We start from the raw sequence: 17,981 nt of genomic DNA, 5'->3' as shown, positions 1-17,981 counted from the left end.
TTGTGTTTCTCAGTTAGAGAAGTTCCTTTAGCATTTGTTGTAAAGCTGGTTTGGTGGTGCCAAATTCTCCTAGCTTTTGCTTGTCTGTAAAGCTTTTGATTTCTCCATAGAATCTGAATGGGATCCTTGCTGGGTAGAGTAATCTTGGCTGTAGGTTTTTCCTTTTCATCACTTTAAGTATATCCTGCCCCTCCCTTCTGACCTGTAGAGTTTCTGCTGAGAAATCAGCTATAACCTTATGGGGATTCCCTTGTATGTTATTTTTTGCTTTTTCTTTGCTGTTTTTAATATTTTTTCTTTGAATTTAATTTTTGTTTGCATTTTGGTATTTTTTTAAACCAGACTTGTATTTGGTACATTCTAATGTGTTTGCTTAGTTAATGACTCTACATGTTTTCATAGCAATACATTTTCATTTTATCTGGTAGTCACACCATATTTAAATTTAAATTTCCCCAGTTGCCACAAAAATGTCCTCGAAATTTCAATTGATTTGTTCAAGCTAGGGTCTAGTACAGGACTACAAATTGCCCCTAGTCTCTTTTAATCTGGCTTCTACTTCCCCACATGACACTGACTTGCTGAAGAGATGGTGCCATTTGTTTTGCAGAATGTCACGTCTTTTGGACTTGTTGCTTCTTCATGGTGGTATTTGACTTGTTTCTCTCTTCTTTATATTTCCTGTAAACTAGAAGTAAGTTTTAAAGACTAGGTTACAGTTAAATACTTTGGCTAGAATCTACATCATGGAAATATTATGTACTTCATATTTCTCCATATCAGGACACAAATAACATCTGGATGACCTGGTGTAATTATGCTAAGTTTAAACATGGAATTAGGATAACCATACCCTTGCCCTTCCATTGTACATTTATGTTGTTCCCTTTGCAACCTGAGAGATATTGGTGTTGTAACGTTTTGGTACTATATAAGTAGTTTATAATATCATCTGAGAATCCTTGCCTAAATCAACAATTGTTTTAATGGTTGTAGAATGATGATTTTTGGATTCCTTTAACATTATTAGGTTGAATTATTCTGTAAAGTGGAACTATCCCTTCCTTCATCAATTGGGGCTATTTTTTACTATGAAATACAGTTCCTACTGGAAAGACATTCCAGTCTTTCTTTACCAATTATTAAAATAAGGAGTTACTTTAATAGGCCCTTCAAATGGTGATATTAATTTTTCCAACATTCTCTTTGTTTATATTTCATTTGACCTGATGTTTTTATTATAATTCTTTTTAATGCTCAAATCATTAATAGTGGTGACCATTTCAAGGTGGCTTCTGTGTGTTCTTTTAACATGATGCTGTTACTTTTCAAAACCTTCCTTGCTTTTGGCACAAGGAGATGATCTGGGACTCACCTTATATTGATACTTTTCCTGCCCCAGACCTAGAATTATCCATTCCTTGAGGGCCTCTTGTTCCTTTTAATATGGCATAAATAAGAGACCATAATCTGGGTACTAAGGGTGCTATTATCTTGACTCCAAATTTCTATTGAAAGGCATGATTTAGGAATATTAAAAACAAAAAAGAATTTACCTTTAAAAATTACCTGAAATAAACACAATTATTTTGATGGATCAACAAGATACTAGATATAGATTTTTCTTTCATTCAGTTAAGACCTAGAAAGGAAAGAATTATACTCTTGGCATAAACTGAGACAACCAAATACGCTGAACATTATTGTGGATGTCAGTAAATTAGAATACCCAGTCAAGTGCTGTAGACCAGATTAGATACCTATCTAGGCCATCCACAAAAACAAATTATAGTCATCCTGTGGTATTTGCAAAGGATTGGTTCTAGGACACACACACACATATGTACACACACACACACAGGGAGACCAAAATCTGTGGATGCTCAAGTCCTTTGTATAAAATGGTGTAGTATTTGCATATAACCTACATACATTTTTTTTCTGTATATCTTCGATCAGCAGTTGGTTGAATCCATGAATACAGAACCTGTGGATTCCCAGGGCTGACTGTGTATGAACAGGTGAACAATTGGGATTTATGGGGGGTTTTATTGTTTCCTTTTATTTCTTAGTTTTAGTTTTTAGAGTTTCTTTTGGTATCGCCAATGAAATCCAACTTAGTAAGTCTTGATATAGCAAATTATAAAATCATAGAACTTTTTCAGGTGGGGGTATATTTTTTCTAGATAATTTTTTACAAAAATTAATTTCCTGTGCGACACGGATGAATCTTGAAAAATTATGCTGAGTCAGAGAAGGCAGACATAAAAGAGAACATGCTGTATGATTCTATGTACATAAAGTTTTAGAAATGCAAACTAATATATTTTGACAACAAACCCACTAGTGGTTGCCTGCTGATAGGGTAGGAAGGAGGCAGAAGTTTAGGAGGGAGGAATTACCAAGGAGTATAAGGAAACTTTGGGGGGTGATATGTCCATTATCTTGATTTGGGTGATAATTATGGGTATATGCATATTTCAAGACTTATGAAATTTTGTATTTTATGTACATGCAGTTCATTATATATCTGTAAAAACTTAATGGTATTGGATAGGTTATGTTCAGAGTAAAAATTATCTGATAATTTTCCTCATAGAGAACTGATCATTGTTAGCTATTCTGTTTCATTTGCAATTCAAAGTGTATTCTGAATAATTGCCTTGCATGCTAGTTTTATTTTGTGTGTGTACCTTTTTGCTTTTATATTTATGTTTTCTTGTAATTTTTATTGTTTTTTACTGTAAATGACTGTGAAGCATAAAATAAATAAGCAAGCCTATAGAATAGTAAGTTCAACTTACTAAGAAATTTATATGTGCCTCTTTTAAAATTCTGCAAACAGGAAAAGTTTCTAAATATTTTGTGTACCTTGTCTTAAACAAGAATTTGTAGTAATACTGAATTTGTCTATATTGTTCCTTGTTTTAGTGCCAAGAAAAGCAATTATACTATAAATAGAAAATTACCTAAAGAAAAGTCTTTTAGAAGTATAAGACACATTATGTCCATTTTACAGGTGGGAAATTAATTGTAGCATAGAACCATCAAGAGTGTAAGGGATCAAGAGTAGACGTCTTAATAGCAGTAATGGAAATTAAATCCTGTCTTTTAATGCTTGTTTAAATAATATTCTATGGTACTCTCTTTGTAACATGGCGTTGCAGTCTGCTTTTCAAGACTGGAGTGTCATGATAATTCTGATGAGGGAAAATGTATTTGTGACCTCCAACTCCTATCTCTGAGTGCTCTGACTGTAGGTAGACTCTACTTGAAAAGAGCTAACTAGACTCATTTATGCTGTTTTAAAAAAATTACAAATTGAAATTTAGTTAATTAATATTATCAAGATTATCTCAAAGCTGATCCATGTCTCAGTGTGTTGTCTACTGTGAACTCAGTTTTAAGAATATTGCCATGAGTTCTCTTTACAGCTAACCTGGCTTTCTCTAACCTCTATTTTAAAAAGTAGGATGACTCCTCACTTTTCTAAACAAGTAAAGCTTTTTGAACCCAAACTTTTCTAAACCATTTATTTAATGGGAATCAGTAGTTTCATTTATTTATTTATTTTTTAAACCTACATATTTTAAGCCTTCTTAAAGTGAGGATATTGAGTATAACCTAAAATCTTTTTTGATTATGCAAAGGCATGTTAATGAACATTCATTATTCTGGGAAAAACACAATTCTGCCTCTGATTTTTGTTTTTTCAGCCTACCTCTTAGCCTTGTCATTGTGCCAGGCCATCACTCTCCTTCCTAACTTTCTGGCAACACAGATAACCAAGTTATTAAGAAATATGTGCTAAGAAGAGAAAATAGGATGTGACTGAGAGTCTAAATGACTTTTCTCTGGAACAAGTGTATGGTTCTAATGCTGAGGCTGTGTGACACGGTTTTAGGTGTTCTGCACCTACAGCTGTGTACAACATTAAGTTGCCAGAATGCTTGACCACCAGACAAGTGGAGAGTTACTATACCTAATTAGCTCTAATTGAGGAGTCTTGCCACCATGGGGAAAAATATTAAGGGAAGAGAGGAAGGGACATAAGATGTAGCAGAATACTTTATAGCAGAAGGAACATAAGAGGTAGCAGAGTACTTTTGTATTATTCTGCTGTTATATTGCATTTACCCTTTAGCATGAACACCTATCATCGATTGAATGCTTTCTCTGTGCTAATGCTATATATATGTTACCTCTTTAAATCATATAGATTATTATCCACATTTGAGACATGCAACGTTGAGACCCACAGAGGTTTAAGTTGCCCATGGCCACACAGCTAGTAATTGGTAGAGCTATGATTTACCCCCAGCTCTGTTTAATTCTAAAACGCATGTTCCTAACCACTTTGTTACACTGAAAATTGTATTCAGAGACGTGGTGTCAGCTCCATTCTTCATCTAGAACACTGGGACTAAATTTCTAACAATGTACATATGTGTACAATCTGCTGTAACAACACAAGTTAGGCATCCTATAGAGTTTATAGTATTAAATGTTTGCCAGGATAATACAGTTTTTTAGAGTTAAAGAAAAGCTCTTTGACATAAAACCATTTGAACAACATAGCATGTCATTTAATTAAATTACACTCAATAACATAAATTGCATAGTACAATGCCTGGGCATGATAAGTGCTCAATAAATGGTAACTAAAACCTTATTTTGTATAGCTAATTGTAGACTGAATTGATTGAATTAGCTGTTTCAGTAATTTGAAGTGAGAAAGAAAATACTATGCTATCTCATTGGTTTAGATGTCATCAATTCTCAATTTATGATCATTTGAGCAGAAACTAAACTAAGCTTTAGATTTATGCTGTGAAGAAAGGTCTTCCTACGAAGTTTTGCAGGGAGGAAAAGTTTAAAGCTTCTTACAAAAACAACTCTTTCAAAAACCTTTGAGGGCTTCCCTGGTGGCGCAGTGGTTGGGAGTCCGCCTGCCGATGCAGGGGATACGGGTTCGTGCCCCAGTCCGGGAGGATCCCGCGTGCCGCGGAGCGGCTGGGCCCGTGAGCCATGGCCGCTGAGCCTGCGCTTCCGGAGCCTGTGCCCCGCAATGGGAGAGGCCACAACAGTGAGAGGCCCGCGTACCACAAAAAAAAAAAAAAAAAAAAAACTATGAGTGCTTTGGTATTTCAAAAAGTATTTCCCATTGCAATCACAGTTTTAATATTTTTACTAATTCAAATTACTCTTTTATTTAATCTGAAATAATATAGTTTTATTATAAATTTGCTTCACATGATGAATTCCAGCAACACTAAATTGACAGTCTTCATGATAAAAACTTATTTACCAGAGTTCTTTTGTTCTTTCTTAAAATTTAATTAAGGTTTTAAAAATTGTATCTAAATCCACTACTGAAGGACTAAAATCCCACGTATTAGAGTATAGTGCAAGAACAGTGAAAATCACATCAGCTCGGGAGAATCATGACATTTTAGCTTAGTCTTAACTCCATTCCCCTTAGAGCCTGTTTCTACATTGGTAAAATCAAGAATGTGCCCTGCATTCTTGTAGCATTATTGTGAACATCAAAGGAGAAAATAAGTATATAAAGTATACTTTATATAAGTATAATCATGTTAAAAACTTAGAAAATTACTTCAAGTGCTTTTTAACAAGGTAGTATTTTTATTTATTTATTTTTTAAACAAGTTTCAAAAGATTTTTTAAGGCAACCTCATACCTGGAATACAAAACTAAGTTGAAAATTACTAAGACTTCATTTTTGCATAAAAGAAAAGTTGCCTTTATCACACTGGAATTCTTAATTTTCTCAGAATCAAAATTAGTTATTTTGAAAGGGAAGGAATAAAGTACATTGAATGAATGGAATTATAACCAAAGCCAGTATGATCAAGATCATTTTCCCCAAAGCCTCATTTGAAAAGAATTTGACATTTTAGTGTGAAAAGTCACAGAAATACTTTACATTTAACTAAGCTCCTCAAAATATTGTGCCAAATACTTAACATTTATTTTAAAACACTTTAAGTTGTACTTTACCATATACATGTCCAAAAACAATCCTGAAAAGAATATTTTTTCTACCTTACAATAAAAAACTTCCTGCTTTTCAAAGTCTGATCGGTTACAATCATAAAATACTAGGTTCCTGTTTATAAGCTCATGATATGAAAACAATTATGTCCAGTAGCTTCAGGGGAAAGTACAAACTAGAATTTACTATTAATAATTTCTTCATCATCTTGGTCATCTATGTGAAGTACAGTAGGAAGGAGTCAAATGTTAGGACTTACTCTTCAAAAAGTTGAAAAACGACAGAAGTTACTGCCAGGTCCCACTCTGTTACACAAACTCTGATTTTACATCAAGGATCACCATGGTTTTATTTTAGTCATCCTCTGATTTACTGTCCACACTTTCTTCATATTGCATAGAACAATCATATGTTTAATTAAATCTGGAAAAAGTAATAAGCATTCCACATTTTGGGGGTAGCAATATGGGCTTCCCCCTGTGTTAAACATGTCGCAGTTTATAGCTAAGCTGACAGTTCAAAGGCTAAACCAGAATAGCCAGGACAGCTTGACTTTGCTGGTTTCCCAGTTGTACAGCTTGCAATCTCTATTTCATCGAGATAACAGGGCACCATAACAGGAACAGATTGTTCCATCAGCAAAACTGAACCAGCAGCAACTTTCTGCAAAACTGTAACTGTTTTTCAAATGTGCAATCACTAGTCAGGGCTAAGGTTATTGAATCAAATGCTAATAGAAGTTATTGTGGCTGCTAGCTCTCTAAGTTGAATTTAGAAACTGTTCTTTTGTCTCCTGCCTAAAAGATCTGATTATCTTCCTAGATCTTCTTCCTAGTTGTTAGGTTCTGAACCAAATATCCTTTTGTATCTGTGTGAAATTGTGATTTGATGTTGATCACTCCGTTTATCTTGGCATCATGCCACAAACACTCATCCATTTAGAAAATGACATTCCCTCCATATCCTTATGATTTACTTCTTCTCTACTGGGTCACTTTTAAGATCAGTTCTATGATCAAGGTAACAAAAAGACTGGAAACGCTTGGATAATGGAAATGACTTTCTGGTATATATTCTCTGTTAAATCTCTGTTAAATCATCCCTGGCTTTCCAATGTCCTTAGCAAGGTAGTATTTTAGTATTAAGAGAGCTTTCTTCCCACAACTACATGACAACTACAACTCATATATAATATGAGTGATTTCTTGCAAATCTTTGTTTTATTACTTAATACTTACACTGAAGTTATTCCAAAAGGCAGCACTACTTGGTGATATATAGAATGTTTTCCAGAAAGGTGACTAGCAATAAATAACATGATATTTTGGAACTGTTATATAATAACTTGTATATGATATGTCAGGGTATTTATGCATTTCTCAAACTGTAGCAAATATGCATTATTCAAGTTAGTATTTGGGATTCCCACAACTGAACCCCCTTGATTTTTCTTTGGATATTAGTTCCTAATGCTAATCTTTCTTACTAGTTTCTCCAGTAACTTCAACAGATGTGGACAATACACAGGGCTTCTCAAAGTGCAATAAAATTATGCCTTGAGCTGTAGAAGTTGTATTCCAGCTTATTTGACCAGAAAGAATATCTATTAGGGCCATGAACTAAAGGAAACAGCACAAATTGAGTCAGCCCTAGGATTGAATCCCAGCTCTTCACAGTTTATTAGGTGTGTGACCTTGGGCCAATCTCTTCATCTCAAGTCTCATTTTTAAAAATCTGTAAAATGGGGATAATAACACCTATCTTGCACACTGGAATGAAGATTAAGATATTACATATGTAGTGCAGTATACGATATATACCAGGTGATTGTGGGAAGGAAGAATAATTTTCCCTGTACCTTCTGAGTTCTTAGCTGAGAACCCTGTAATAAAAGACAGATGAACAAGAGAAAAACAAATTTATTAACATGTAGACCTCATGTATACCTGGGAGATACCCAGGAAAAATGAATAACTCAAAGAGGTGGCTTTAGGATCAGGTTTAAATACCTTCTTAATAGGGAAAGGGGTGGAGGGATGTAGGCCTCTTAGGGGAGAGTAAATGATTTTTAGGAAGGATGAATTGGCTCTTAGAAGAATATATGGGAGGTATGATAGTTTGTGACAAAAGTGTATATGGGTGTGTTGCTGATTTCTAGTCTCTTCTCCTGTGATGAGTCCATCTTCCCTGGTTGGATGAAACTCCTAGGGAGGGAGTTTCTGACAGTTGAGTTCCTTTTGGATGTCTTTAGGTACATGAAGAGAGTTCAGAGTAAGCCTCTCCCTGCATTTGTTGTTTTTCAAGTGCCTACAGCTCTTGAAAATAATCAGTACATCAAAGTGGCATATTTTGGGGTGGCATGCCCTGAGCTCCTACAATCATATTTTGGGGTGGAATATTCTACTACTCTTCATGTTCAATACAAAGTGTTTGTTTTTTCTCTTCCTTAACTGTAGGGGAACTTTGAGAGCTCCACCAGACCAATTTGTAGACTAGTGAGGAGGAATGAATGAATAGAATGTCTTTCCATAGTTTTCCAGCAGTGGAAAATTTTTATTTGCTTAGAATTGAATGTCAAAGCTAACTCAGTTTTCTGCTGATTTTCAGAGTTGGCTCTAGTTTACTTATTCCCACAGAGATTCTGTTGTACTATAGCACTGATTTCCTAGCATCCGACCTTGACAATTAAATGCTCTCAAAACCTTTTTCTTTTTGGTTGCAAAAATACATGCTAATAGCCCAAGATAGTTTTTCTTATATCACTACTCTACAGTTAGAGAATAAAACAACCAAATTAGTATTAGCCATGAAAATAAAACCTTCCACAGCATTCCTTAAGCCATATTCAAAGCAAAGAAAAAGTTTAAATGCTATATTATCTTAGGAAAGCATTTAAGATTGTCACAGATTTTATATGATTCATGTAATTTACCTCACATTTGATTCTCATTTCATATGTATATGAGAAATTTATTAGGAAAATGTTTACAATACAATGTGTTTTAAAATTTATGAAAGAAACTCGCATTTTTTAACTTGTAGCTGCTACATAATTTTAACAGAAATGAAGTAAACAGCAGGCAATAATAATCATTAAACAGTACCTGGGACCCGTACACCCCTCTCACTCACTCTAGTACCCTTGTATGTTTTTCCATTTTACAGTTGTGTTTTTCCATTCTGAAGTATCTCATCTATTATACTTTTCATCTATATACTTTAAGTTGAATTTATTTATATAAGACGCTAAGCTTGTTGTTTTTGTTGTTTCAATATTTTCTACTAAAGAGTAAAATTTTACCTTGTTACCAGATTCAGAAGAAGATGTTGTTGAAACTCCTGCTGTGTCCCATGATGAACACACACACCAAGAGATAAAGGGCCAAAAAACACTGGCAACTCCTGCAGTTCGTCGCCTTGCAATGGAAAACAATGTAAGTTTTCTTAATATTTAAGTGTGAGATCACCCAGAAGGTATACATTTGTATCTATGAAGAATTACCCAGCTATCCCATGATGAGATGGCTCAAGTTGGGATTAAAGGAAACATGGAAATGTCTGTTACTAAAAAGTGATAGTTGCATAAAAGTCCCCATGAGCAATGAGAAGAAAATTGTGAACTTATTATTCATGTTAATTGAGAAGTGTGGATTTATTATTCTTCCTGAGAACCTAATAACAGTCAGGACTACCATTTATTGGCACTTGTAAATACTAGTGTCTTAGATCAGGTACCCTACAAGCATAGCTTGAGACAGGGGTTTGGGAACACATGATTGATTGATTGAGAGAGTGATCATCTTTACTAGGAATGAAGGAAGCAGTATAGGGAAGGCAAGGGAAATGGGCCAGTTAAGGATGTGGTCCCAAGGATCTGCCTGATCCCAGGGAGGTAGGGAAAACCATAGAGCTATACTGATTTGAGTCAAGGAGCCTGGCCTTCTGTTTTCCCTCTTACCTTGACAGTCATTGCTGCTTAACCTCCAAAGTGAGATGGCTCCTAGGCATTGTGCTAATAATTTACATGTTATCTCATTTAATCTTCACAAGTCTGAGACAAAGGGCCCTTCTAAGATTTAGAGAGGTCAAATAACTGGTCCAAGGTCACACAGCTAACCCAGTGGTGGAACCAGAATTCTGAAGTGAGTCTCTGTGACTCTAAAACCAGTGCTCTTAATCATTAATAGTGTCTCAACAATTGATGCCTCCATTATTTGAGCACTTCTGAGCCAGACACTATACATACATTATCGCTAATCCTCACAGTAACCTTGCAGACTGGTTTGGATTATCTGCTTTTTGCAGATGAGAAAAGGTAGAGAAGTTGATTAAGTTGCCTAAAATCAAGTAAGTAGCTGAACTGGGGATTTGAGCACAAATCTGTCTGGTTCCAAAGCCTGAGTTCTTTCCACTATGCCTCACAATGCAGGCTTTTGTTTGTCTGTTTTTGAGAGAAGTAGTTAAATTACAGTTGGGGGGGGAAAAAGTTTACATTTTGGGAATAGGTAATAAGAGTCATTAAAATGTTCATTCTCCTTCAGCTAGTTATCCTACCATTGGGGAACTATCCCAAGGAGATAATCTAGGATATATTAAAGTATTTTATATAACCCCAAATTAGAAGGCACATATGTGTTCAAAATCAGGGAAGTGCTTAGGAAAATTATGTTATAAACCCTTAATGAAAATTTATTAGCCATTGAATGTGTTCAAACATTAAGATGATTTAGCATAACAGAAAAATAGAAATAGTAATATGGAACACTACACTGTTAAGGGCAGCAGGTGAAATAATGATCTTATATATTGCTTTGAAAGGTATAAACATTTTACCATTTTAAAAAAAATTATATAGAAGGACTACCTGTAGAAATATATGATGTGGCTTTCCTTTTCCTAAAGATGTATACATTAGAGCATTTGTATAATTACTAGAAATTAAATAACAGATTTATTATTATAAAATCACCTTTTCCCCCCTTTTTTTGCAGTTTGTATATTAATTATTGAGTTTGTCTAAAATTAAAAACCAGTGGCACTTACAGTTGTTTGTAATTACCTAAAAATTATGTTTAAATTCTTAGAGTTCATTTGGTATAAACTAAATGTTTGATGTGATAAAGTCCTTTACTCTTTTGTGGTCATTCTTAAGAGAAACATTAATACAAATGAAATAGGACTTAACCTTGAGAGTTTAACTAATATACACTATGCGTGAGGATATCATCCAAGCTAATGTGTCTTTTTATTTAAATACAATTCAATTTAGTGAAATATTTTATCTCTATTACCAAACATAGGAAGTGATTAAATAAAGCCAGATCACAAATGTTTCCAAAATGTATCATGAGTGCCCAGTAGAAAGTGGAATTATATCATCTATTGTTTATTCTGTGGAAAGCAATAATAAAACTTAACTATTTGACCCTTAACTTGGACCAAGGAACTCACATTCCAAGTATGCCTCAATAAAGTTAATTTCAATGTTTTGTACTGATCTTTCTAAAACAGCCATCAGAAAAAAACTTATTCAAGAGAGCTTTTATAGGATGATTATTTTAACCATTATGTGTTTACCGGTAGCCAAGGTCAGAAACAGTGGTCTACATTTGTTACAGTGTTTAACTCTTATTTAAACTCTTAGTTCTTCTTATGCAGTCTCCAAGAATAGAAAAAAATCAAATAAGAATTATGCAAGAAATTTAGAAATAGTTGACTGTTTAAAAATATGTTTTCATAAATAGCTATATACAGTGTAGATATTACATTGTTACCGCATGGGCAAATGAACAGTAAGTACAAAATTAACAAATGATCACTTACAAAGAGTAGCTGTAGTTTATAGCATTCTATTGAGAAGACGAAGATGTTATTTATAGTTTGTAGTGTTCTATTAAGATAATTAAAATGTTATTTCCTTATACTAATTTATTGGGCAGAGATACTTTTTTACCTTCAGTTCATTTAATTTCACTTAGAGACCTCAATGATGGATTTATTTATTTTTAAGTAGTTTTATTTTTAACATTAAAATGTGTCATTTTTTAGATTAAGCTGAGTGAAGTTGTTGGCTCTGGAAAAGATGGCAGAATTCTTAAAGAAGATATTCTCAGCTATCTGGAAAAGCAAACAGGAGCTATACTACCTCCTTCACCAAAAGCTGAAATTATGCCACCTCCATCAAAACCAAAAGAGAGAACTATTCCTATACCAATATCAAAACCTCCAGTATTCACAGGCAAAGACAGAACAGAACCCATAAAAGGTAATAATAATAGTAATGTAAGGTAATAGAGTAATTATTTGGGGGGAAGCTACTTCAACATGATGAAATTACAGTTTTTCTAGGAAAAGCTTTAATATATACTGATATATGTTAGCAGGTTTCTTAGAGTGTAAATTTGTACAGATAATTTTTCTGTTTGAAGACTTGCTCGGTATATTTTAAATATTATTTTTTGTTAGCTTTCAAAACAACTACTTCTGATTTATTTAGAAACTCTTAGGATGATTAACTTCCAGAAGAGTAACTTTGCAAGAAGCTATTGTGTAAATACATGGCTTGCATCCTTTTGAATTTATTATTATTATTTTGGCATTATTATTATTATTCTTGTTTGGCTGCATTGGGTCTTCGTTGCTGTGCTCAGGCTTTCTCTAGTTGCAGCGAGCAGGGGCTACTCTTTGTTGCGGTGCAAGGGCTTCTCATTGCAGTGGCTTCTCTTGTTGTGGAGCACAGGCTCTAAGTGCGCAGGCTTCAGTAGCTGTGGCGCGTGGGCTCACTAGTTGTGGCTTGCAGGCTCTAGTGCACAGGCTCAGTAGTTGTGGCGCACGGGCTTAGTTGCTCCACGGCATGTAGGATCTTCCCGGACCAGAGCTCGAACCCATGTCCCCTGCATTGGCAGGTGGATTCTTAACCACTGTGCCACCAGGGAAGCCCCTTTTGAATTTTTTATATACCACTGTGTTGAAAGCAGTTATCTGTTATAATATTACAATTGATACTGGGTGTTGTGTTAGTCAATGCTTCAGCATTGAAATTACTGGCTTTCAAGTTATGTAATGAAGATGGTAGCTCCAAGAGGAAGAGTTTAATTAAGAGTAAGTGACATTAGAGGACCTTCTATTTTAGTTTTTAAAGGGATAAAAGGATTTACGAATTTTTATAAAGTACATATATATGTATATATACATATATATATATGTATATTTAATATTTTCCAGGCTTTCACAAAGCAATGGTCAAGACCATGTCTGCAGCCCTGAAGATACCTCATTTTGGGTATTGTGATGAGGTTGACCTTACTGAACTGGTTAAGCTACGAGAAGAATTAAAACCCATTGCTTTTGCTCGTGGAATTAAACTCTCCTTTATGCCCTTCTTCTTAAAGGTAAGATTTTAGTCATTTCAAACAAGGTTTGAGTAAGACATTTAAATTTTGTTTTGAGAATATGCAATGTGTTAACTATGGGTTTGAATAAAAATATATTTCTCACAATATCACGAAGTTAGAAAAATGTACAAGTACACTCTCTTTGTTTCATGAAAGTTTATAAAATTGAAATTTCTGTGTCAGATTTTTATCTACTTATCTCTTTGAGCTAGGTGAGAATTGTCCTGCCATGTAGGTAAAGCCTTTAATTCTGAGAGGATCACTCCAGCAAAGTCCTAATTTAAAGAAAAGTGAGACTTGGTATTGATCTTTCACTTTTCAACAAACTTATATTGAGGCTTCTGGGAATCATTTCTAGTACTAGGCCTTGGTGCCAGTATCAAAAAGAATAAGGCCGTCAGCTGACCTTGAGCAGCCCACTAACCACCATTTAGAAAGCAGCCTCCATATGCCTGACCCCGTACCAAGTGTGCTGTATACATTATCTTTTAATGATCAGAATAATGCTAACATGTAAATATTGCTATCCCCATTTTCCATTTAAGGAAATTGGCACTCAGAGAAGTTGAGAAACTTGTCAAGAATTTATATCTAACAAGTAGAAAAGCTAAGTTTTTGGTTCTGGTCCATTTTTCTCAAAAATGCATACTGTTGTCTCTAAATCCAGTGTGGCTTCCTACCAGCCCTTTCCATGGTTCTTTTCAATGGTTCCCCTTCGGGATTGCCTTCAGGATAGTTTCTAAATGCGTTAACGTGGCGTAAAAAAGTATTTCTATGTGTCTCTGCCTCCCACCTCTCCAGTCTTCTCTCTCACAGTCACTCTCTCCGCTATAGCCAGATTAAGCTATGCATAGTTGCTGGAATACACAACTTGACGCCACCTCCTCCCTTGATCAAATACATGTGCATCCTAAACACCAAATTTTGCTCCAGAATAGAACAGAATACAGAAGCTGGTTCCTCCTACAGAAGCCAGTGGCTGTCACAGTTTGAGTTAAATGGCCTTTTGTTTCTCATTGCAGTTTATCTCAATGTTTTGAAAGTGTTTATACTCAGTTGTCTCTTCACTGATGCTGAGTCCTGTAAGGCAGAATCTGTTCTCCTATATGCCCATCTTTTTAACAACTACCCTAACAGGGAAAGAGATGGTCTATAAACATGAGATGTAGTAAGTGCCAGTAAATGAGAGATCTGGACTGTATTACAGCTATAGAGGGTCATCTGTAGAGACACAGCAATTGAAACACATAGATGAGATCACCCAAATTATGTGTGAAGGAGAAGAAAAGAAGGCTAAGGGTTTTACATCAGTGTTTAACGGGTAGGTAGAAATTGAGTTGGCAAAGGCAATGGAAGAGGCTGAATGGGGTCAGTGGTTTGACAATAGGAGAACCAGAAAAGAGTCACTTAATAGCCAAGTGTATCTATTGCTGTATAACAAACCACCCCCAAATTTCATGGTTTGAACAATTACCATTTATTATTTCTCATGAATCTACAGGTGAGCAGGACCAGTCTGCTGATCTTAGCAGAGCTCACTTATATGTCTATAGACAGGTAGTAGATTGGCTAGGGGCCAGCTGGTGTAGGATGGCCTCAGTGAGGATGACTCCTTTCTCTTCCGGATGTCTCGCCTATCTGCCCAGTATGCTAGCCTGCACATGGTCTCAGTACTGGCGGGGGTGAAGAGAGGAAGCAGAATGTAAGCACTTTCCCCAAGCTGTGCTGCACTGAGTTTGTTTTTAACTCATTGACCAAGGCAAGTCACATGACTAAACTCAGAATCAACTTGCAAGAGCACTACCAAGGGACTTGGATAAGGAGGCTCGTTAAAGATTGGGGCTTTGGGGCTTCCCTGGTGGCGCAGTAGTTGAGAGTCCGCCTGCCAATTCAGGGGACACGGGTTCGTGCCCCGGTCCGGGAAGATCCCACATGCCGCGGAGCAACTAAGCCCGTGAGCCATGGCCGCTGAGCCTGTGCATCCGGAGCTTGTGCTCCGCAGCAGGAGAGGCCACAACAGTGAGAGAGGCCCGCGTACCGCAAAAAAAAAAAAAAAAAAAAAAAAAAAAAAAGATTGGGGCCTTTGATTCGGCCTCTCACACCAAGAGACAAGAAAAAAGTTTTAAGAAGAGAGTAGATAATGGTTATATAGAGGTTAAATAGGATAAGGGATGGGAACAGGCTATTGAATTGGTAATGAAGAGGTCATGTGTGGCCTCAGCCAGAACTTACTGAATAAAATATTGTTGAGGTAGAAGCTTGGCTGTGGAATGAAAGAAATTGAGGAAGAGGAGAAACCTGAAAAAATGTGCAAAAAGGCAGACAGGGCATAGGTACAGGTGACAGTCACGGTGGTTGGAGTAGACTGAAGAAAGGTTCTGTTTGCTCCCTCCCTGCTGCATACCCTCGAGGAAAAATTGAGCAGATCTGTAGGCTGAGGGAAAGAGCTGGAAAATGGAAAGTTAAAATGTGGGATAAGGGAGGGTGGGAGGGAGGGAGGCGCAAGAGGGAAGAGATATGGGAACATATGTGTATGTATAAGTGATTCACTTTGTTGTGGAGCAGAAACTCACACACCATTGTAAAACAATTATACTCCAATAAAGAGGTTAAAAATAAAATTAAAAATGTGTGAATGGGAAGCACTGTTAGAACAATGTCTGAGCATGAGGGCCAATGACGTGAAGACCCCGGTGGAGAAGTTCACCTGGAGGAGAAGAGAGTGCCACCTCTTGTTTCAGACTAGGTTCCTCTTACTGCTTCCTGTGACAAGTCTTTTGCGGCAAGGACAGTCCAGCTTTTTAATATGTTAAATTTATTTCATGATTGTTTCTCTTTATTGTTCCAGTCTGAATGAAATATCTGATCTTTATTTTGAAAATAAAAGTTAATATGCTTTGATTTAAAATAACTTTTTTTTCAGTCTGTATAATTTTAGAACATTTGGAAAATACTACAAAGTATTGTACAGGGGGAAAATGACCTCTTATCTGTGGACACACACCTTGTTTTTCCTTTTACAAAATTTGGATTATACTCAAAATACTGTTTTTAATGTATAACACTTTAACCTTAGTTATGGATTTTTATAAAAAGATTAAAGTTACAGTTATCAAATCAAATGCTTAATAAAACTTTCCTTAACTCTCTAGCTCAAGGATATGATTTCTTTTTTTTCTGTCAAGACCACTGACCCACAGACAAAAATAACACTTAACACAACGCGCATAAAGAACTCTTAATTGGACAAGATGAAGGCAGTAGGAGAGGGAATTATTTTTAGGGACAATTTTAAGCATTTTTATTTTCCTTTTTTTTTTGGCGGGGGTGGGGCTATGCCACTTGGCACTGCTTACAGGATCTTAGTTCCCCAGCCAGGGATTGACCTGGGTCCACAGCAGTGAAAGCATGGAGTCCTAACCACTGGACTGCCAGGGAATTCTCTATTTTCCTATTTTTTAAACTGACTATAAGGCATGACAACCAAATGCAGTGTGTGAATTTTGATTAGATCCTGAATGGGCAGAGAAACAGCTATAAAGAATACTTTGGAGACAGGTAAATCTGAACATGGACAGAAGAGAAATGGTAGTAAGAGAAAAAAGGAAAAAGGAAAGGGAGAGATTAAGGCAGGAGAAGGCACAAATGCCATCAATTCTAGGAAACGGGCTCTAAAGTAAATGTTTGCACCATCTCTGCCCTTCTGGCCAAGGACACCAGGTGGAACACTGGCCTCTCAAATCCTTATCATTTGTTCTTTCTACACAGGAAAATAGCTTACTGCCTTTTCGTGTTTTAATTCAAAGTGTTTCTTTGAACTGCAGGTTTGCTTCTTACGGAAACCTTAAGACTCTACATGTAAGTGAGGAAAACATGTAGAATTTAGACCTTTTTTTGGTACTTTGGTCAGCCTGCATAGTTACTTTGAAAATCTCCTTGATGTTTACAAGCTCCCTGACTACTTTATCTTTTATTCTTAAATGATAAGGGTAACCTAGTTCCACATTGCTGGGAGGTAACGTAGGGAGTAATATGCCTGGTACATGTAGACTTGCAATTAAACTCAGCTTAAATAAGAGTTCTTTCCTTCCATCCTTTACATCTTATTGCTTCAAATCCCCTATCCTTTCCAAGTTAAAAGTGCTAACGTTGTATTTCTCTCTCTAAACAGGCTGCTTCCTTGGGATTACTACAGTTTCCTATCCTTAATGCTTCTGTGGATGAAAACTGCCAGAACATAACATATAAGGTTGGCTATGTGATGTGATAAATAAAAGTACAAATGTGCTTGTAGGTTAAAGAAGCTTCTATTATACCTCAAGTGGTGATCTTCTTCAAACTGGAAATTAAAGTATGGGGTAAAACATTAAACTGAAGATAAATCTGTTGCTATTGATGTTGGTTTTACTGGTTAATAATTAATGATACTATTCAGATATGCAGATTGCCATTTTTAACGCCTTTTGGTTTTCTGGTTAAAATAATGGAAATATACAGCTGTGAGGCAATGGTTTACATTTCCCATCGTACATACCCTCTCTGCAAACAGAAGAGCTCTCTCAAAATGGAAT

General features: G+C 35.8%; 1 protein-coding gene across 4 annotated transcripts in view; it reads left to right on the top strand.

The window, feature by feature from the left end:
- Window positions 1–17,981, top strand: part of DBT (dihydrolipoamide branched chain transacylase E2) — a 48,347-nt gene that overhangs the window by 19,639 nt on the left and 10,727 nt on the right. For all 4 annotated transcript variants that reach the window (XR_010841816.1, XM_067040486.1, XM_059077583.2 and 1 more), the window contains 4 exons: window positions 9,329–9,450; window positions 12,065–12,281; window positions 13,241–13,407; window positions 17,582–17,659. Coding sequence is in view for 3 of the 4 variants with exons in the window: in XM_067040486.1 (XP_066896587.1) it covers window positions 9,329–9,450; window positions 12,065–12,281; window positions 13,241–13,407; window positions 17,582–17,659 (584 nt within the window). In the remaining variant the exon portion in view is untranslated. The remainder of the gene's footprint in view (window positions 1–9,328; window positions 9,451–12,064; window positions 12,282–13,240; window positions 13,408–17,581; window positions 17,660–17,981) is intronic.

Source organism: Kogia breviceps, chromosome 1 (assembly GCF_026419965.1).
Source record: "Kogia breviceps isolate mKogBre1 chromosome 1, mKogBre1 haplotype 1, whole genome shotgun sequence".
Taxonomy (NCBI): domain Eukaryota; kingdom Metazoa; phylum Chordata; class Mammalia; order Artiodactyla; family Physeteridae; genus Kogia; species Kogia breviceps.
This window is presented reverse-complemented; position numbering and strand designations above follow the sequence as displayed.